Source organism: Lonchura striata, chromosome 9, assembly GCF_046129695.1.
Source record: "Lonchura striata isolate bLonStr1 chromosome 9, bLonStr1.mat, whole genome shotgun sequence".
Taxonomy (NCBI): domain Eukaryota; kingdom Metazoa; phylum Chordata; class Aves; order Passeriformes; family Estrildidae; genus Lonchura; species Lonchura striata.
In genome coordinates this window covers 23,052,509-23,074,405 of record NC_134611.1, presented here as the reverse complement: position 1 = coordinate 23,074,405, position 21,897 = coordinate 23,052,509, and the positions used below count along the sequence as shown (strand labels likewise).

The following is a 21,897-nucleotide window of genomic DNA, read 5'->3' as shown; positions in this document are numbered from 1 at the left end:
TGACCAACTTACTGAACTTCTATACAAATGACATGGAATGCAAATGGCATGGAAACACATTAAAAAAAGGAAACCATACAAAAAAACCACCATCACAAATACCTTTTGATAACTGAAGCCTGAACATGAAGAGATAATTTTGACAGAATCCTATTCCAAGTGTGGTTGCACTCTCTTGAGTCACATGTTCTGCACAAGAAACACATTACCTATCTCCTAATTCAGCTCTCAGACACTACAAAAGGGGTTTCCTCACCTCCAAATAACTTGCAAAGCTATCTGAGCTGCCTTCCAGGTGGCACAACTGGACAGTTGAAACCATCGTTATGCATATTAAGCATATTTATCTCTCTGAAGATCTTAGAAAGATTATCTAGCAACAGATGCAACATCCATATCTATTAAAGTAGTCTTTGAGGCACCATATAACAATTAGGTCTGCATGCTTAAAGGGATAAGAAATGCCAAACAAATCTTAAATCCTGCAGAAAATGGCCTTACAGAAAATGCATTCTCATTTAAGAAAACCTGCCTGTACTTCATAGCTGAGTAAATTTTTTTGCACTGCAAATATTAGTTAATGCAGTAAGACTGTAACAAAAATAAGCCATTAATGTGGAAAAGAGAAATTAAGTGAGAACAGCTACCATAAAGATCCCATTGTGTTGGGCTGCCTATTGTGATTTTTATAGCTTATAACCACAAACGCAAGAGTGACAAGTTTCACCTTTTTTTTTCCTCCCTCCTTTTCCTATCTATTACAAAATCTTCGAAGATCTGCAGACTGTATAAAGCAGTATGTAAAGTGTTACTCCAGCAAGACAAATAAGTGAAACCAAAGAATTAAATCCCGCTCATGACAACACCACCACTCTAAGTCAAGAGAAGCCAAGAGAAGTTCCTTGAGAGTCAAGAGAAGCTCTTGGAAAGCCAAAAGTTACTGGGCCAGAAAATTTCAAACTTGATTTTCTTGTATGCCACTATCCATCTACTGTGGTATGACTCCAGGCATAAGAATAAACTACTCAGAACTTTCCAATACAGCAAAAGGACAGGGAACAGCTATTGGGTGGAGAGTACAAAGGAGTCTTTCTGCATGTCTGTTTTCCAGACAGTTTATTCTACCCATAACCCAAGAAATGCATTACAACCTCCAATAAAAAGGTGGTTCTGTAGACAGTCTGAAGCACAGTTCAGCATATACTGAAAAAATGGACATAAGACAACCAAGTCCATTCTCTAAAAAAGACTATTTACATTATTTTTTTCCTCAATTTTATGAAAATATCTCCAAGAAAAGTAAATTGGCAGTAAGTGTTAAAAAAAACCAGCAATTTTTGAACAACATAAGCCATTTTGCTCACTACACAGTGACTGTGTAAGAGCTGCATCAAATATTCATCATTCTCATCAACCACCATTCCCTTGTGCCTCAGAGATGCTGAGATTCCTACGCAGGATCTCTGTTGAACAGGCGCAGTAAGGTTAATTCTACCACGAGAGTCTGCTCTACAGAGAGGTGTGCTCCCAAGCTTCCTAAGACACTCCCAAGCCGCCACAACACCGCGCCCGGCCCGGGCAGGTGCGATGGGAGCGGGGTGTGAGCCCCGCGCTGCCCGGCAGGCCCGGCTGGTCGCGCCCGGCCCGAGCGCGGAGCTTCGCCCGGCAGCCAGGGGCTCTCGGAGGAGACCGGGCCCGCCCGGCCCGGCGCGGGCAGCTCGGCAGGCGGCTCCGGCCCCGCCGCCCTGAGGCGGCTCCGGCTGCGGGCCAAGGCAGCGCCGAACCCGCCGAGCCGGCCCGGCCGGGCCCGGCGTGACCCCCGCCTCTCACACCGCCTCCGGCAGCGAGGCGGGCTCCGGGCGGGCCGGCCGCCACTTACCGAGCCCCAGCACCGGGATGCTGCGGCCGCTGGCGACCGGCACCGCGGGGACACCGCCCGGACCGGGGCTGCCCGCCCATGCCATAACCCGGCTGCGTCTGGGACTACAACTCCCGGCTGCCCATGCGCCTTAACGGCGCCGCGGGCAGCCGGGAGCTGGGCGACAGGAGCCGGGAAACGGGCGGCCGGGAGCCTGGAAACGGGGAGCCGGGAAACGGGCGGCCGGGAGCCTGGAAACGGGGAGCCGGGAAACGGGCGGCCGGGAAAGGAGCAGCGGGGAGCCAGGCTGTCCCCGGACCTGCGGCCCCCCGGCCGAGCCCGCTTCCGTGTCCCGGCTGCGGGCGGCGGCGGCCGGGCGCTCCCCGGCATGCTGTACCTGGTGGGGCTGGGCCTGGGGGATGCCCAGGACATCACGGTGAAGGGGCTGCAGGCGGTGCGGCGCTGCCGCAGGGTGTACCTGGAGGCCTACACGTCCGTGCTCACCGTGGGCAAGGAAGCGCTGGTAGGTCTGGCCGCAGGCCCGAGGCGTGCTGGGGCTGGTGGGTCCGCGGGAGAAATCGGCGGGGCCCGCTCCCGGGGGAAAGATATACGTGACCTTCACATACTATGGTTTCTGGGAGAAATTGGTTTGCTACTTTGCAAGAAGACTGCAGCAAAAATAAAATGGACCTTCCTACAACTGTTGGCAACTAGTTTGCATGTCAAAACCTACCAATATGTGCAAACCCCGAGATACTGCAGGACTTAGTTAGAAAGTGTCTAATCTGTTTGAAAGCAACAACAACAAAAAAACCCACCCAAAAGTCATACCAGATAAACACGTGTTTTGAAGCCCTGCACCTCTGTATCAGCCTGAGGTGTTCTGGCATATCTGCCGGGAATAACAATTTGTTTATGTCACATTTTCACATTTCCACGTTTCCACATGGGCCAAGCTGCCTCACCGGGTTGGGATTCCCAGAACAGGCACAGTTCAGTCAGAGATGGGCTGTTGGACAACATGGAGATAAAGGTTTTGTTAGTAAACACACCTCATGGAAGACAAGGGTACTAAAAATTTGCTAATCATAACTCTGAGGAGGTCATCGATGGTCATAGAAAAATGAAGTTTAATGCTGAAATAATACCAGAAACAACATAGCTGCCCACAGATCAGAGATCTTGCCTCTGAATAAGCTGATGCTGTCTGGGCCTTGGTGCTGTATGGCCACAATGTACCTGTATGCAGAGCTGCAGATACATAGAGCATGTGAGACCTACAGCTTGTAATAAGCATTATGTGGTTTCCATGTACAAGGTAGGCTAGGATATTTGGAGCATCTCTGGTTTATCTGCTGTATGCAGATATGCTCTGTAGTTTATGTTTCTTTTCAGTACACTGAAGCAGTCTAAATTGCAGTCACTCCATTGAAAACAAAATGTTCTTCTTTGTGGTTGTTTGATAGTTGGAAAACTGCTGAATGGAAAGGATTACTTGGAGATTTTTACTTTTCAAAATGAGCATTTGCTATCAGTAGAAAAATTAATGGGTTCCTATCCATCTGAAAATCTAACACTGAATAATAGGAAACTGCTGATAGTTTTTGATGTGGTTATTTTGGGTTTTCTTATAATATATTTCTTACTGCTTTAAGTATTTTGCAAACCTTGAAATACCAAAGATGAGACAAAAAAATGAATAAAAACAAAGATGTTGTCTTACCTAAAACACCTAAGAGGGAATATAGGATTTAATAGCCAATTGTTTATAATACAGCCTGATTTACATACAAGTGACAATGCTGAATCGTTTATTTACTAATCTGAAGGTCATTCTCTCCTAAGCACGATGAAAATTTAGAGGAAAACTCTCAAGAAGAGCAGATCTTTGCCTGCAGAGGCTTCCCAGAAATCCTTCTCTGTTGATGGTATTAAAATCAGGTCATAAAATTCAAATGACAAGACTTGCTTGTTTATTGGGTTGGCCTAAAATGTATGTTAAAGTTATTTGATGTTGACCATCCAAATTGGCCCTGAGTTTGGTGAAAGAACTGTTCGGACCCAGTGACCTCCCAGTGAGTCTGCATTTTACTTTTTATATATTCTCTACTTAGCATGCTTTGATTAGCATTGTGGAGCAGTCTCGAAGCATGCAAATAGATTCCCTTGGATGAAGCCAAACTGAAAGTTGTGTTCCTGGGACTGCACCCAATCTGTTCTGGGGCATGTTCACAGTGTTGGGCCAAAGCCAGGCTGGTGCAATGGCAGCCCATGGAAAGGGATGTGTAGTGTTATGGAGTGCTCTGCTTTACAGCCCAGCTCCCCTTGTGCTGATGTGCATCTGGGCTGATGTACCTAATGAAAACCAGTGGGGTGTCAAAATTTGCTGCTGCTGGTTCAGTACAGATCAGTTTGCTGATTAGTTGGTTCAGTACAGATCTCAGCATTACTCCAGGGTGACTGTCAGTGGTTCCAAATCACAGATACAAGATTTGCTTACACATTTATTTGGTCCCCTCTTGAATCTGTACAGGTTGCAGTCTGCTTCATGAAGAAAATAATATCCTGATTTTATACAGTTAGGAATACCTACTCAAAAATGAGCAGAAACTCATTTTCAGGGAAGGGCATGTAACCTGGTAACAGAGGTCCCATACCTATTACTCTCACTGTGGGATGGATTTTTTTATGGAAGTACCACTCTACCTCTGTACAGGTGTTACAGTTCTCTCATCAAGTCATTGTTCTGTGTGGGCAAAGAAGTCACAGAAGTCAGAGGAAAACCTTTCTGGGTGATAACTGACTTGATTTGTTTTATCAATTTATTAATATTTGTAATACCACCCAAATTTGCTGTCGCCTACTTAGAACAAAAACACCTTTCTTGATCTCTGCCCCGGAAAAAAAACTTTAGTCATGTAAAGAGCATGTAAAATGCATGGTGACATGACATGGCAGATGTTTTCAGTATGATCAGAAAACATGTTCTAGAACTAACTGAAGTTTCATTTACATGTGTGAAGTTGATTCTGAAAATAAAGGCATTTAAAATGTACAAAGAGACACAATGATTACTGAGCTGCTAAAGAAAAATTAAGGACATGATCAAATACATGTTTACCTGTATATTTGGTAAAGTACTTCTTAAAGAGAGCTCAAGATGAAGGATTAATATGAAGTCATTCCTTAGATGTGGTTAGCTAAAATGTACTAAGGAAAAATGTGAGAGAACAGGTTGTGATGCAGCCAGTGTGGTATTTGTACCTGGTTTGGTGCCAGTATTGTAAGTAGCCTAAGAGCTAGGCTCAGGCTGGGAGAGGGGGTGCCTTACAGCAGCAAGTTAAATTAACTCTGCCTGGAGAACACCCACGTACCCTCAGTGCAGGTGGGACTGCGCTGCTTTAGGCGCAGCTCCTCAGCTGACACAGAAAGCATGGAACACCAAGTCAGTATCAGGATACAGTTCACATTCACTAGTTTTTGTCAGCTCAGGAGCTGCTCTATGGAAAGCTCAGGTGTTCTTGCAAGCAGAGGTGAGGTTCTCCCAGACATGGGGCAGGCTGCTGGGGAGAATAATGAAAGTACCTATTCCAGTGTCCATTGGCTGTGTTCCTGAGTGAGCACCCAGAGACATACAAAAACATTCCTAAGTGTCTTATTTTGTTGTTTATTATCAATTTCAATTTATAGGAAGAGTTTTATGGAAAAGAATTGATTTTGGCTGACCGAGAAATGGTGGAACAAGAAGCAGATAGCCTTTTAAAAGAAGCTGATGTTTGTGATGTCGCATTTCTTGTGGTTGGTGATCCATTTGGGTAAGACAGAGCAATGTTTTAATTATAGCTTCATCACTTTTTTTTCAATAGGAAGAAGCCAACTCTGTAACTGTATTTCTTTATGAGGGAACTGATTTTCAGACCAGAAACACTTTTTATGTCTGTATATTCCTTTTTGTATTAAAAATACACATATAATTGTCTACACTTTATCTTGCTTTGGAGTTTCCTTGCCCAGATGTCCATTATAGATAGGAATGTAGACCCTCCAGGATGTATGAATCTTTCCTTCAGCAGATACTTATAATTTCATTCATTATCATTTTATTCTTTGTGCTACCTTTTATAACAAATGCTTTGCCTCATGATTTGTCTGCTAACAGAAGAAATTCTGGGTTATCACATAAATAAGATGTGCTGTTTTGGGGGAATATTCTTTTAGTTGCTGTTTGCACTTATAAACTGCAGCTTTTATACTCCGTTGTTTTAGAATCAATACAGATTATTGGTCGTATCATTTGCTTTAATATATGCTAGTTTTTAAAATCACGTCTTCTGTTGATTTATTAGGCCTTTTGTTTCCACTTTTTATTCCTGATGGAAAGTATAGTCTTTTTCTATGACCAGAAGGATCTCCTTCTGTCTCTTTGGTCAGGCATCATCAATCTGTAATGTCAAGCCATGCAGAAGAGCTTTTAATCTCCAGCTGGTGATGCAAGATTTATACCACAGTGGTAAGGGGTACAAGAAAAATGAAATCTGAGAACCTTATTTGTGAGGGAAAAAATTGAGTTTATGAAAAAAGGAGCAACGTGCACATCTGTCAAAAGCTGATAATTTATTTAAATATAGGTTGAAGGCAATTGGCAAGCGAATATTATATTAAACTAAGTATGGGCAGATGACCCTGTATTTCAGAAATATTAATTATACTTGCAGTCCATGTTTACATTCAAACTAGGATTCGTGCAGAGTGCAGAGGCATGTTACCTGTATCCTTGTGCTGTGATCCAGTGACTGATACAGGTACACAAGATGAAAAACACAAATCACATGGATTACATGTAGCTGCAACTTGTAAGCAGTATTCTGATCTGCCTCAGTTATCATTAGTTTCAGTGTCAAAATACTTCAGTTCTGGTTAACATATTAGGTTATTGTTAGAAACTGCCCCTTTTTTGAATGTTTATGTTCTTAGCTCTTACTACTGCAGCTAGAACTGCTCCTATGCTCACATAGAACCATAAGGATTTAGGGGTTACTAGGACAGAGGACTGAATGTTTCTGTCCTAAGAGAGGCCAGAGGTGGGGGAGCAGGACAGAAGCCACTTGCATCTGATCACAGACTTTTAAGTATATTTGCAGGTGAGCAGAGTACTTGGCAGCCACAGGAGATGCCAGGTGTTGATGGTCAAAGTGATAAAGCAGGCTGTGCCCTGTCATCCTCACTGGAAGATTTTATCTGTGTGTGGTTACACCCATGGATGGATGTGCTACAGAACCCGACAACTTTAGTAGTGCAATGGAAAGTCCACCACTCTAGGCTGGAGTTAACATTCATATTATTGCTACCCAAAAAACTTAACCTCTGTATCAGTGACAGAAAATACTGCTGCAGTTTTGGCTGTGAAGGGATGGAGAGATGACTCCATGAAAATTTTCCTGGTGTTAACTGAGTGCCCATAAGGGCATTTCTGCCTTTAGCTACAGTCATTATAGACAGATCTACTGGGAGAAAAAAAATACTGGCTGGAGCAAATTTCAGTGAATAAAGCCAGCTGATCCCTTGGTTGGTATTAGCATAACCACAAAATCCTCCAGTGCTCCTTGTCCTTTGTATGTGCATGGAATAACACAAGGCTGTAAAACCAGTCTGCTCTTCTCTTAGAGTAGACATTCTTAAATCACCTTTGCTTCTGGAAGTCAGGAGCAATGTTTGTGTAGTAACTAAAGTATTGGTTCAGATCACTTTACTGCCTTCTCCTAGGTCTGGGAGCCTCTTTGTATAAGGGTGTCAGATTTCCCAAATTCACATTCCTAATTTTTTTTTCTTCCACTGAAATTGATTTCTTTTTTAAAATATTGATCTTTACAGCCTTGCCAGCTGCTGCCACATTTGTGTTCCAGTCTGAAACACCTGATCTGTTGACTGGGTGCTGGTCAGACACGCAGCACCAAAATTATCAGGCTAGAATCAGGGGAATTCTGTTAGGGTAATTGAACAAGGCCAGGGTGAAAGCAATTTTCCTAGTTCATTGTTCTGATGGCTATATGTTATTTCTTTCCTTCCTTCTTTGGAATGGCTACACAAAAGTGTGTGGTCTCACCTTGGGAATGAGATGATTAAGGTCATTGATCCAGTCTAATAAATTTAGGCAAGTGTTAGGTGCATTTTCATATTTTACATACATATAAGCATACATACAGGCAAAATACATATGTAAACATTGTTGCACTTCAAAGATTTGCTTAATCTATGTGTACTGACCATTTTAGAAAGGCTCTAATCTCAACTGCTTAAACTGCAAACCCAGTAATTCTTGCGGCTGTCAATCACTGCAATGTGTTCAGTGAGCATTAGACCTGGAGCTGAACTTAGCTCTGTTTGAAACTACAATATTCTTAACTCTTTCAGAATAAACCTTATCACTCATATTTCGGCATTGTTAATTTGAGTAATCTGGACTAAATATTAGAAAAATTGATTCCGTCTAAGGATGTTTTTTCTAAGTAAACATGCAGTTCCTCTGTCTGTTTGGAGTTCTTGTCTGAGCGTGGAGCTTTCCTGGCACACACTGGTGCAGATGGGAGAGGGCCTGGCTGTACAGCCAGTAACAAAATCCTGGAGCTTTGTGGAAGTTTGTGCCAAACAGAGTTGACCTTTACAGTTCAATGCATGTTCAACAGACATCTGCAGAAGACAAAGGATACATGGAACTTTCCTTTCCAAGTACTTGCCAAGGCTACTTTATAAAGTAACATTGTAATAGTGTTGCAGTTTTAATGATGCCAGAAAGCTGCAAAGAGCTGTACCATACTGATGATGTTTGGCATTTCAGCTGGGGAAGATGATATGGAAGCCTTACTGGAGTTTTTGTTTTCCTGTAACCACTAGGTTATTGTTGCCATTTTTCCACCTCTGCATTGTTCTTGTTGTGAAGGATTTAATTTTATTTCAAAACAAACTAGAGTGATAGTAACACTTGACAACATCATGTTTTCAATGTTTAATTCCTTCCTTTTCTTGCCACAGGGCCACAACACACAGTGATTTAGTGCTACGTGCAGTAAAATTGGGGATTCCTTACAAGGTCATTCATAATGCTTCAATAATGAATGCAGTGGGCTGCTGTGGCTTACAGGTAATATTTTGTATGTGTATATATGTTGTTTCACAACTGCTAAGCTTAGAATTGATAAGCTCTTCTACTGCTGTGGGAGTGCATGTTGCAATCCCAACTTTGAAGATCTGTACCAGCTGTACACATAATGTTAGAATTTTTAACACTTCCTTTTAGCATGACACTTGTCAACAAAAGCCCCTTTTGATGAGCGCATATGAAAATGAATAGTAACACTTCTTTTCTGCTTTCTAACTTCCTTCAGCCCCAGGAGCCTTTGATATTTAAAGTTATTTTACAGATAAAGCTTTGCTCATGTTGGCTTCCTTCTACAGGTATCAGGTAATACCTGATACATTTAGTCTTAAATAAGGTTGTTATCCTGTAGAGAACTATGCTGATCTTGTCATATAAGAAATACATGCACAAGCATGTATATATGTCCAACTCAGATCATAATTCCGAAGCCTTGAATATGATGCACTCTTTCTCTAATAAATTTGATCTGTCTCCACTTTCTGCCCATCTGATGAGAGCAGAGGGATTTACCTAGCCAAGGACTAGTAAAACAAATGAGTTTTTGTGCATCTTGAATAGCTAAAGTAGAAAAGGTCTAGTGTTCCCCAAGAAAATACTTCCTTTTACACATGTATAGGTCCATTATTATTTTTACTGCATGAAAGATATTGTGGCAGTGTATAAATCATAACTAATCACGTATAAATTAGATGAAGCTTCCCCCTCTTGTTTTCACTTTGACATAGAACCTGCCCTCTCAAGGTTCAGAATGATTCCCTGTGTATGGGACCCTGAAACCAAGTTCACACTTTACAAAAGCCAAAAGCAAGCACAGGAGTGTAAATGTACTACAGACAAGTTGGGGGCTTGAACAATAACTTTCCATCACTGAAGGAGGAATTCCTTCCTAGCAATACACAAAAGAATACAATTTTTTAAATTTCAGCAAACACTTGGTACCTTCCAATTTCCACTGACTAACTCCAATACTCCAAACTCCATTCAAATAATAATGCTGGCCAACAGCAGAAAATCTGTTGCAAGGAGTTTGGGTATTATCTTTGGTTTTGGTTAGAAATCTGAGCACCCTGTCTCACCTGGCTCAAAACCAATGCAGTGACACCTGTCCTGTTAGCTAATGCTAAAGGGAATGCTGCACAGCATTCACACTCTTTATAATTCTTCTTGTGAGCAGCTTCTTAGTGATATCTGCCTATTGCTGCAAGACTTGGGCAAAATTATCTTTTGGGAAGGAAATAGGCTTCTTGGTGTCTAAAATCTACATTTGTGTTTTGGTGTCTAAAATCTGCTGTACAGCAGACAGCAGCTGTCGCATGACTGCACTTACTGGGGTGGGTAAAACAAGAGTTGTGGCTGGGGCTCACCCTTCCTCTTTTGGCTTGCTGCTGGTGCAAAGTTTGCTTCTCCTGTCAAGCTGTTGACAAGTAGTTTCTACTACTTGCTCTCTTCTTTAATGTTCTCTTACATTCATGAGGGAGGAAGATGCAAGGCCCAAAGAGATTTTTTTAAATTTTCTGAAAGTTTGCTTCCCTTGCAATTTAACCAGACATAGGAAGGAGCAGTATAGAGTCTTTAGGTTAATTGAGAGAAAAGACCAGAAACCTAACATGAGTATACTATAAACAGTCCATAAGGTTATTCACATATGCAGAGTTTTGGAGATTAGATTGCTATTTCCTTATCCCATGCTGAATAGAGCAGACCATAAAGGAAATGTGATGTTATTCACTCTGGCATTAGTCCCCTTTTCCATTCTGGCTTGGGAGGGGCTGCCTTCTCCTAAATCCACATTCCTGTTGTCGTATAAGGCATTTTAGGAAATAGTGATTGTATTACCAGGCAGAATATAACCAGTTGTATATTTAAGTCTTGATTGCTCTTTAGTGGTGTAAACAGCAAGTGAGGTATATTTTACAAAAAAGTAGTCTTTGAATTAACTAGAGTTGTGTTGGAAGTTTATAGTTTCTTTCAAATCCTCTACATTCCGTGGCTGTCTCCTGCTATCAATTTAATTTTGGAGTTATTGTGTCTCAAATTGTAAAGTTCCTGTCAAGTATAGAAGGGATTCCTCTTTTGCTTCACCACAGAAAAGGCTTTGCTTTTTTTCTTGTTTTAATCTGATTGTGATACAAACCCTTTCTCTTTCTTAGTAGAGAAAAACAGGAAACACCTTTATACGCCATTCAGAGAGCCATGTGCGTAGCGAGCTGTAACTGCTGATTAGGCCATCAGTGAAATGCAGCTACAGCAAGAACATCTCTGGTCATCAGAGCAATGTTTCTGTGCAGCCAAAAACATTCTGGTACTGTGCAGTTTTCCTGTACAGTGATTTAGTGAGGTTGGTACAGCATCAGTGATGTTTTGTTACCTTCATTCCATAGTTGTAGTTCTTGCCAAATAATAAAGAGGGGTGCATATGTATTTTCAAATACTTTTTTTAACTGTCCTCCTCATTTAACAGAATTAGTGAAGCTGTTTTGGAATACTGAAAAAAAGAGTGGGGCTTTAATTTTGAAAATTAAACTTCTTGGAAGCTCTCACAGACTGATAAACTGTGGTGGGATAGTATAACTTTGCAAAGTGGTAGTCTGACTGTGCATAAGGCTCTGTGATTTGCTGTGCCTCTCTCTTTTACACTGTTTTTGCTGTGCTTCACTGTAGCAGAATTTTTCTTTCTAAGGCTGAAGAAGCTGTTTTCCCTTAAAAACAAATGAATACAGTTATGGGGGAGAAGCCATGAAACCTATTCTTATGTCTGTGCCTCCTAGCATGTTCTCTGCAGGTTCACCTCCCTTGTCTGGAGTCTGCCACGTGGGTGTGTTTGTCACTCTGACTCCTGTTGTAGTGGGGAGCAACCACCAGTGAGGACAGTCAGGCACTTTGGTATCACACTGCCAGGGAAGCACAGGCTTTACCTGTGCCCACTCTGTTTTTCAGAATAGGGCTGATCACTAAGGCTTTTAGTGCTAGAATAAAGATGCAGGAAAATTAGGATCTCTAATTTGCATATTTCTCCTTCATTTCTAATATGCGTGACATCTGGGTTGGTTTGGGAAGGTCACTGACCACAGTGGTGCTCTCAGGACAGAATTCTCTCTCACCCAGGGCTGGTAGTGTGTCCTTGAGGTAGAACTATTGGTGATCAAACACGTCTGGAAGATTCTGTATCACTCTGACCTGTGGTGCATGTGAAGGAATGGTGCAACTTGAAATGGCTTGAGATCATGGCATTAACATAAAGAAAGAGGATTGAGAACTGAAGTGCAAAGCTGGAGGCCAGTCACAGGATGAGATAAAAGGCTAAAATGAGATGCTTATTTTGGAGTGGTGTTGCTCGTTTTGAAAGCATTTGGTTGGTAGCTAAGAAAAAAACATGTTACAGCAAAGAGCTGCCTTTCTTTTGAGATGTACCCACTTTCCACCTGAATAGCTTCAGAACAAACATCTGCATGTGCCCTTGTTTTTTTCAAGTGACACATCTCGGGTTTTTTGTTTGCAGTCCACTTAATTCTTGTAAAACACAGTTATAAAATAGAAAATAGCCCTTTTGCTAGCAGCTGGTCACTTAAATGCAAAAGCAATGCTTACTGTGTTGTTTTTGCAGAATAGGTGAGTACATTTCCAGTGTCAAGTTGAAAAATGTTACTTAAAGATGAAAAGGTGAAGGATGCTATCATTAATCACTATGCTCATAGTCAAATAGAAACCATGTAGTAGCTGCAGGAGTGGAGCCTCTGAGTCCCACCCTCTCTGTGTGCCCGAATATTCAAAAACACTCTGCTCTAATAGGAGGGGCTTTACACAAAATTTACTGACTGTTAAACTGCTTTCCATCACTGGTTATTTTTTCAGTTACAAACAGCTTCTTAGCCTTTAAGAAGTTGGCATTTGTTTCTCAAGCCAATGAAAGGTTAAGTCAGTGCTAGTCACACTATTTAATTACTCACAATTGCTGTCCAACTTAGTGCCATTTGTCACCAGCAAACATGACCCAGAAACATCTATTTAATCAGGTTTGGGAGTTGGTTTTTTTTTTTAGATATGTTCATTTCATATTAGTAACCCAAGTCACCTTCAGGGCAGGAAGGAAACATTGCTTGATATTGACAGAATGAATCTTAGAAGGTTTTTAAAGATAAGGTGGCATTACCTTGCGGGGGCGAATCCTCTCCTATTCAAGTTTGCTTTCTCAGTATTTTGATAGCTGAATTTTGTTCTGCTTGTGGAGTGGCTATTTCCTAAGCAGATCCAAGAGGCAGCCAAAGCAAAATGTGCTTGTCCCTTCAACTGATTTTATGTGATTTGTCTCAGCTGCCTTCTGAAGACTGCAATTATGTGGAGTGGGTTTCCCTCAGCCAAATGTGTTTTCTTCACAGGTCCTTTCTCTCTGGCATGTACTAAGGGGACTGGGAGTTTTTGGGACAGCTGGGGTGGTTTCTTGGCTTGCAGTACAAAAATGAGTCAAAGCACATATAAGTGAAGGTTAAACATTTCAGTTTCATGTGAGGTTTCTCACAAGAGGCATTTGAAGTTGTGAAAGGTCTTGGTACTAAATAAGGTAGCGTAAAGGGCTAGAGCTAGGTTTGTGGTTGTTTCATATGACCAATTCCAAGCAAAAACAAAGATTGAGTGATTCTTGTTACCTCTGTTGATGATCGCACTACTTCTTAAGCTGCTATCAAGCAACAATACATAATACAAAGAAGAGCAGGAGCCCTTTGTTGTGTGTGGTCTGGAGGGTTGAAAAACCTGACTCAGGTTCCTTATCTTTGAGGATGAACATTGCATAGCATCATGTCAGAACCCCTGTGACAAAGACAAAGAAAATATACCTTAGCTTTTCTGGGTATGTTCTTTGGGATCCATCAGGAAGTAACCTGGGATTATGCAAGGTTCTCTGCAGTATCTAAATCCATTGAGGAAAAGTCTTAGGAGAAAAAGCCTCTTAGTTCCTACCAGTGGGTTGTGATTAGGCTGAGAAGAGTCTGAATTTCCATAATTCACCTGTGCTGTGAGAACCATCTGCAGTGTAACCTGTGACCAGAGCATAGCTCCATAGCATTTCAGCCCTACCAGGTCTCAGGTATTTGGTTGTGTATGGTGGCATGTCTGAAGAATGCAGTAACTCCTTCTTTTGGGAAGAACCCCAGACATGTGACCAGTCCTGAAGCTATTTGGAATGTTAGGAAAGGAGATAGATTCTTAAGTGAAAAATTGCTGTGTCACCATTGAAGCTGATACAGCAATAATTCTGGGAAAGATGCTGTAAAAATAGATGTCTGTGTTTTGAAATGTTGACTTCTTGGTTTCTCTGCAGCTGTTGGCCAACTGACCTTTAATATTAATTTGCATCTTCTCTCCTGCTTGCTTTAGTACTTTTTAGAGGGGTTGGTGGATCTTCCTTTTTTAATTTCCCTATTTAGTCCCAGCTTGTTCCGTCTTTTATGCCCTAAATTTTTGTGGTGATTGACTACACCATGATTTCAAGTGAGGACAATTGATCAGGACAGTTTCATGTATCTGATATCATTCAGACTGGTCTTTAACAAAGTAGCTCAGCAGTTTCATTGAAATTCCACTTGCATGAAGACTTTCTAAGGTGAGATCATGGTACTTTCTCTCACAGTTCATTCTGGCCTCTCAATTTGCAATCAATTCTGCTTGTGTAAAGAAGTAAAGTAAGAAAAGCATTAACAGAAAGGTTAAAATACTAACAGAAAACAAGCACCAAAAGTTGTCAGTCATTCTTTCATATCATGTGTGTAAATAAAATAGGAAGTTATATGGTGTTCTGAGGTGATGTAACTATGAGTTGAAGAACAGCTTTCTGCAGTATTTTATGAGGCAGAAAACTCTAGCAGCAGGGCATTGCCTCAGACTAGAGTGCTGGCTTCCTTTGCTGACCTGAGCTATTGCATTGCAAAATTTGAGTGCACAGAGTTTTGCTTAAGCCAGTTACTACTTGGGGGGAGGGTGTGGAGAAAGGGGTATTTCCAAAGACTGAGGTCTTTCAAAATGACCTTTTGAAACTTTTCTGTGATGTTTTTGAGCATTGAGGAGAAGGTAAGAAGTTTGGTTTCCAAGCTGAAAACATGAAGTATCTGTCCAACCATTTCACTGTGCCCCTTTGAAATTCTGACACTTTTGAGCCTGTGCAGAATGCAGGCACTTTAACAAATCTGCTCCTCAGTGCAAGTGTGATGCCTCAGATGTTGGGGCTTGTATAAACCACACATTGCCCTCTCCTAAACCCCACATGCTTCGTGTAGAGTGCAGCATACAGAAATTGGCTTTGAAATTTGATTTGCTTTTGCCTCCCTTTAGAGCTGTGCCAGCCACTGTACAGCCCGATCCCATCTGCAAATGCACACAGCTCATCATCTTACTGAACTCATGAACAGTCCCAAAGCATGGCAGTAATCCTTAGTCGTGTTGTAACACTCCTTGGTTAACAAACATGTCAGTTCTATTTCAGTGAGAAGCGTGATTCCTGGGATTTTGGGACCCTCTGCACCCTTTTATGGTTGGTGGAAAGAATGCATTTTAATTTCAGTGGGCTTTGTCTTTAGTGAACCTGCTATCTTCTGTAACTCCTGAATCCTTGGGATAGTAGTGCATTTTTTGGCATTTACTGCTCTCTCTGTTGTAAGGCATTTCTTTAAAGTCAGATACTTCACGCACAAGTGCAAAAGGTGTAAATTAGAGCACAGCAGAAGAAAGTAAATTAGGAACAAATTGAATTCTGCATGAGGTACAGGGAGAGCATTTAAAGTGTAAATTCTGATACAGTCATGTCCTTCTTAATGCAAGCTTTCCCTGATGAAGAGCAGTTCCTGTGTTTGCTTAATGTCACACATCTGCAGAGATCAAATACTGGATGAGAAAGAAATATTGGTTTGTGTCTGTAGAAGTGTTTATAAGGTAATTGGTTATAAGTATTCAAGCACAATAGAGGTATCCCACTTACTAGTTTAGTTCCTCAGCATTCAGATTTATGGTGTACCAGGGACTTTCCAAAGTAGTATTCCTCCCTCTGTAATTTAAAGTAAGAATATGTACACATTAATCCTAGGAAATCTGTTCTTCACAAGTTTAGTTAGTAGAGGGGTATAAACTGCAAAAGCATTTCTAGGAGGTTAATAAAATATATCCTATTCTATCTTATTGGTATAAAAACTTACTTCTGTGCTTTCCAGGTGCTGAGAATACAGGTGTATTTTTTTTGAGACTAAGTACAGTTTTCTGTGATATCAATTCTTCATGGAGGTATTCTGAGGGTATTTCTACTGAATAGACAGGCAATTTTTGACAAAAATGTTTTACTCTTTTTTGATATCCAGGCTTCAGTATTAATGCAAAACCCTGTAAACAAAGGACAGATCAGTGAATGACTGGCAAATCTTGTATTAAAAAAAGATAACTTGCTTAACTTCTTGTTGGCAAAGAGGATGGAGAATCTTTGTAATGAGTAATGGAAAAGAGAATGATAACAATCAGAACTAGCACTGTATGATATAAAGATGAATGTCCAACTCATTCTCAACATGTGCAGAGTGGTTTAGGATTCTGATTCCCAACATAATACCTCTCAGATAATTACATTTTTCCCATTTCTGCGTATCCTTTCCTTTCCTAAAGGGCAGAGGGGGAAGTTTTTCTTCCTTGGTTTATCAAAATGCCAAAGGGCCATGGTAAGATTTAAGGTTATTTGAGGCCACTTTCTGTCCTGAACAAGGACTGCTGCTTTAGAGTGGTGGTTGCAGTGGTTTCAGGTGCTGATGGGAAGCACTTAGGTTGGTATCAGACATTGCAGCACTTCTGGAAGATTGCAGGAATGCTACCAGGGAGGTAAAGGTATCTTGCTCCCAGATGCTCTAACAGTGAAGGGGAGAAACTTCTTGTAATAATAGTTTTTCTACAGATTTGGTACAAAATGGGAATGAGTTCTAGGCAGCCACATGAAAAAGAGGCAAAGCATAGTTTGATTTTTCATTTTCTAGAACATAGCCTTGAAATAACTAACATCAGGAAAGTTACATCAGGACCAACTTATTTGGTTCAACCTGTATTTACTTTACTGGAAGAACCTTTAGGTTGTGAAATGTACCCAATATGTTCTTGTCCTTATGCTAGAATGAAATACTTAAAAGAGGAAATGTTTTCAGTTATCTTCCAGGAATCTTTTAATCAATTTTATCAGCATGAATGGTTAAAATTTGAGCTTTTGAAAAGAAACATGTTTCTGCTGTGATTTACATTCTGCTCTACCAGCATAAAGGAGTTAAAGCCACAGCCTAATGCCACGGTAACAGAAGTATGTGTAGGGGAATCCCCACATGGCACAGGACTGCCAGAGCTGCTTCTATACAGGGTCCTCTGCCAAAGCACACACAGTGCCTTTGTCTCCTTTCATGGGCTTGGAAAAGCAGCTTTTCCTTCCAGGAGTACAGAGAAAGTGAGAAGGGTAGTCCGTGTAGCTCTTGTTTCTCTGGTGGGTTTGAGCAGACAGAATATTGGCAAACTGTAAAATCCATCTGGAGTGGCCCCAGTCCAGAGCTAAATAGACCAAACTGATGCATGGTATTCCCCTATTTCAGAGCAAAAACTACTTCCAAGCCAAATTTACTTTACTGCCTTAAGTTACATGTGACATTCACTTTTGCATCATCAGAGATGATTGGTAAGAATAGTGCTTCAAATGTCTTCACCAAGATGAGGGACTTACAGTAATAAATGTGTTAAGACTGAGAACAGAATCAGTGAGTATGCTTGACATAGAATCTGCTAGCAATATTCTTACCATATGTGCATAAATGATGTTGTACCTCTCTGCTTCCTGCACAATCTGTCTTCAGATCTTCATATCCACTATCTCCTTAGAATGTAACTTCTTTCGCCTGCTAGAGCTTCCATCTGCAGCAAAATGCCATTTTAATCAGTAGAATCAAAACATTAAATTATGGCATTATTCCAAGCTGTCTAACCTTAACCAAGTAAGAAATAACAAATCATAATTTTGGTGATAATATTACAAAGTTTTTGCATTTAAAAGGACTTCAGAATTGAGTAACAAAAGAAAGTAGAAATAGAAAGTTACTAACTATGCATTGGAAAAATGAATGCAGTAAAAACTTTACAGGTAGCTCATGACTTGGCCTTTAACATTATTGCATGCTCTTATTTTTTCTTATTGCACATGTATGTTACTGAATTTGCTCTGTTTTACAGTTGTACAATTTTGGAGAAACTGTTTCCATAGTGTTCTGGACAGATACATGGAAGCCAGAGAGCTTCTTTGACAAGATTGAGAAGAACAGGCAGAATGGAATGCACACCCTGTGCTTACTTGGTGAGTAGCAGCCACTCTCCTGCCTTTTAATCTATGTATTGAGTGTTTACCCAACTGACTAGATCACCAGATAAGCAAATGTGGCATTAAAAAGGTTAGTGCTGATAAACTTTTGAACTGAAAGTGACTTCATGGATGTAGAAGCAAGTTGGTAAACTGGGCACTTAGAGTTGTGGGGTTTTGCATTTTACCCCCTTTCATCTGAGTCACTTTGGTTTACAAGTTGATTCTGTAACAAGGAGTACTTATTCAAGGTTAAAAATGTATCCATATTTCTCTATGACAGTTTTGGGGGAGGAGGAGTGTTTGAGTGGAAGTAATATTTGGATTCCTCTTGGAAAGATTATGTTCAATTTGTTCAATAAAATTGCAGCTCTGCAGAGTCTTACCTACCAGACCCCTCCTCTATTTCAGTTTTGCCCAAATCCTTTTTTTTCCCATAACAGAAGCTTGTTCTAAATTTTGATTGGCACAGGAAGGAAGTGCTAATGAAAGTCAGGTTCCTGCATGGCAGTGATGTAATCGCTGTCGAGCAGTCAGACTGCTTTACATTCTGTGACATAATGTGCTCATAATTTAAGAGTAGTCCCAATGAACTGGTGTGCTCAAATGTGCTAGTATTTAACTGTCTGATGGTAAATATGCCTACTTGTATATTTACCAGGATTTTTATTTGTCTCTGTTGCTCTGAAATCTGTGAAATTTGCCCTATTGGGTAAAATCACATGCATAAAGTCACAGGATTTTGAGATTACTAACAGATGAAACAATACAGTATGATCCATATTGTTAAAGTTTCACCTACATAGAAAACCAAGTAAGAAACTTGTAGGAAATCTGTGTTTTAATGTGTTTTGTTCTACAGATATTAAAGTGAAGGAGCAGTCTCTGGAGAATCTCATGAAGTGAGTCACCATTTTGAAAATACATCGAAACACACAGTGCCCCTACAAAGGCTTTTCTGTACAAGGAACAAAGGTTCTTTGCCCATAGTTTAATACTGAACTTACCTGCCCACTTCTCTCGTGCTTCTTTGTGGCCCCTGTCTTCTGTTTCTTACAAAGAGTGAAGCTCTTTTGTTCCTTGCAATAGGGTCTGGCTTTATTTATAGTAACTGAATGGAATTGCAGCAGAACATGATCTTTTTTATAACTGTTCCTGTGAGAAGCACTAAGTCAGAAAGAGATAGACTTTCCTCTTGGTGAATGAAGTGTTAGTTCTCTACTGTTCTGTCACCTCCTGAAACATTAATATCTGAAACAGTGTTCTAATTTTATTCTTCGTACACTGGCTGGAACAATGCAAAGTGCAGAATACAAGCACCCTTCTTAAAGAGTTAAATAAGCAATATACGGAAAATGTTCTTATGCTCATTTAACTGTATTCAAAAAGCTTTTGCCACATCTTACTCATTTCTGCAATCTATATGTTTTCACAGTGGTGAATATAAATGGCTCCTCTATAAACATGCTGTAACTGGTCTAAATTAACATTTGTGAAGTCTCACAGTATCATTGAGGTTTGTTTATTCTGGAGTTTCAAAATAAAATCTGTTTGACTGAATCCACAGTTGGCAAGGAAAGCACCATTTCATTTAGGAATATATTTCTAGTCTGTAATCATCTGTCTACAGGGCATTTAACAGAACAACAGTTGTATGCCCTTGGATTTAAGTCTAATGCATCCTTCAAGAGTAGCTGCAAAACCTGCATCTTGCTTCTAGCAGCTGAATTTGCTTTTAGGATCTAAATGATCTGGCAGCTGGAGCCCATCTGTTTCACTGGTGTGGTGAGAGCACAACAGATTTCTGTATTCTTTAAAACTTCCACTCTTGTCTAAAAGACCCAGCCTGGGAGCCTGGGCCTGTTTAAGTTCAACCTGCTGGTCTAGAGGTCTCTTGAAATAAGCTGTAAGATTGTTCAGGATAACAAAATTAATTGTATGTGAAATTTCTCTGCTTTTCCTTCCCTGCAGAGGGAGAAAGATTTATGAGCCACCACGTTACATGAGTGTGAATCAAGCTGCAGAACAGCTTCTTGCCATTATTCAAAAGAGAAGACTCCAAGGAGAAAAACCAGGTATGATTGGACTGCTTCTGTCTGCTACCACTCCTCTCCAGTCACACCCCTCGATGAGCCTCTGAACTCCACTCCCTTCCCCTGACTCCCAGAATTCTGCTCTGCAGTGGATTTGGGCTGCCTTAAATCCTGGTCATGAGATGGATTTAGCCAAGCTTCAGCCCAGCACAGTTCAGTGAACATCAATGAAGGTGCCCTGGTGGCTCCTGGAGGTACAGTCAAAGCCTGGAAACCCTGTACCATTTCCATCCATGTGGAACTGTGAGCTCTTTGAGCCATTAGAGTTGCAGGAGGCAGAAAGATTCTGAGCATTTTAGATCAGTCAAGCTTTAAAAAAAATCTCAGCTCAGTTTTACTTAGATTGGTCACACTCTGCTCTATGTGAACACCTGCAGGAATCTAGGTTAACCCAAAGATGCAGAACTGTGATTTTCACCTTGAATTCTTAACACTTCGACAGCAAACTGTGAAATATTTATTGAAAGCAAGGGTAAAACCACAGCAGCTAATCAAGATTATGAAATTGTGTCATAGTTTTTTGCTAACAAATTCATTTAGGTCTACTCCTCATTTAGTTTATTCCTTCAATACTGTTAAAAGTGAAAACCCCTTAATTTTATCCTTTACATCCTTTAGAAGGAATCAGAAGCAGCAGTTCCCTCAACTTGAACACAATTCCTGAATGAATTCTTCCTTAAGCTTTATTTTCTTTGAAGAGCAAGTTTCTTTTCTAGGCTACTCCAATAATGTAATAATTGGAAGTTTAAGAAAACATTGTTAAGGTTTAAGCATTTTGAGTACTTTTTCCCTTATGATGTGACCATTAGTCAATAAATTAAACATTTAATCTTCTTTCTTACAGAAATTACTGAAAACACAGTTTGTGTTGGCCTTGCTCGTGTGGGTGCTCTAGATGAGAAGATTGCTTCAGGCACGCTACAGCAGATGTCCACTGTGGAATTGGGTGCTCCACTACATTCCTTAATTGTTACAGGCACTATGCATCCTCTGGAATTGGAAATGCTTAAACTGTTCTCTGTAGATAGTTCCAGTTTTGAAAATAATGCATGTCAAAGGACTACTTAAATAAAAACAAGGATTTACATTTTTATTCCATCTTTAATTGCATAACAGCATAAAGATATCACTATGACTATTTAAGACTTGTCTAACTGTAGTTAGACTCTATATTGCTTGAGGACAACAGTGCAGGAACATGGACCTGCTTTTACCTGAGGCTGCAAACTGCACCTGCTGGTATCAGCTTCTACCCTGCAGACACCTCCAGAAACTTCTAAAGCTTTGATTCAGATCATTGACATCCACACCAGTCTTGGGCTGCTGACTAGGGTAAGAGGAGTACCAGGTATCTGTGTGGCATCACTTGCTGTAGTGCATTAACCAAACCTACTGCATATATTGTTCCAAGTGCATTAGATATCAAATTTTGCCTTTC

The 21,897-nt window shown here is 40.7% G+C and overlaps 2 protein-coding genes across 3 annotated transcripts in view; one reads left to right on the top strand and one right to left on the bottom strand.

Moving 5' to 3' along the window:
* LOC110477491 (putative oxidoreductase ZK1290.5) overlaps positions 1–2,008 on the bottom strand; it is a 44,966-nt gene extending 42,958 nt beyond the window's left edge. For both annotated transcript variants that reach the window (XM_021543287.3, XM_077785473.1), the window contains exon 1: positions 1,880–2,008. In XM_021543287.3, coding sequence (XP_021398962.1) covers positions 1,880–1,964 — 85 coding nt within the window. In that variant the 5' untranslated portion in view covers positions 1,965–2,008. The remainder of the gene's footprint in view (positions 1–1,879) is intronic.
* On the top strand, positions 2,009–21,546 carry DPH5 (diphthamide biosynthesis 5). The gene is made up of 7 exons (XM_021543289.3): positions 2,009–2,381; positions 5,549–5,673; positions 8,888–8,996; positions 18,243–18,363; positions 19,229–19,268; positions 20,338–20,441; positions 21,304–21,546. Exons 1-7 carry the CDS (start codon positions 2,247–2,249, stop codon positions 21,525–21,527), a joined length of 858 nt encoding a protein of 285 aa, XP_021398964.2. The 5' UTR covers positions 2,009–2,246; the 3' UTR covers positions 21,528–21,546.
* The last annotated feature ends 351 nt before the right edge of the window (positions 21,547–21,897 follow it).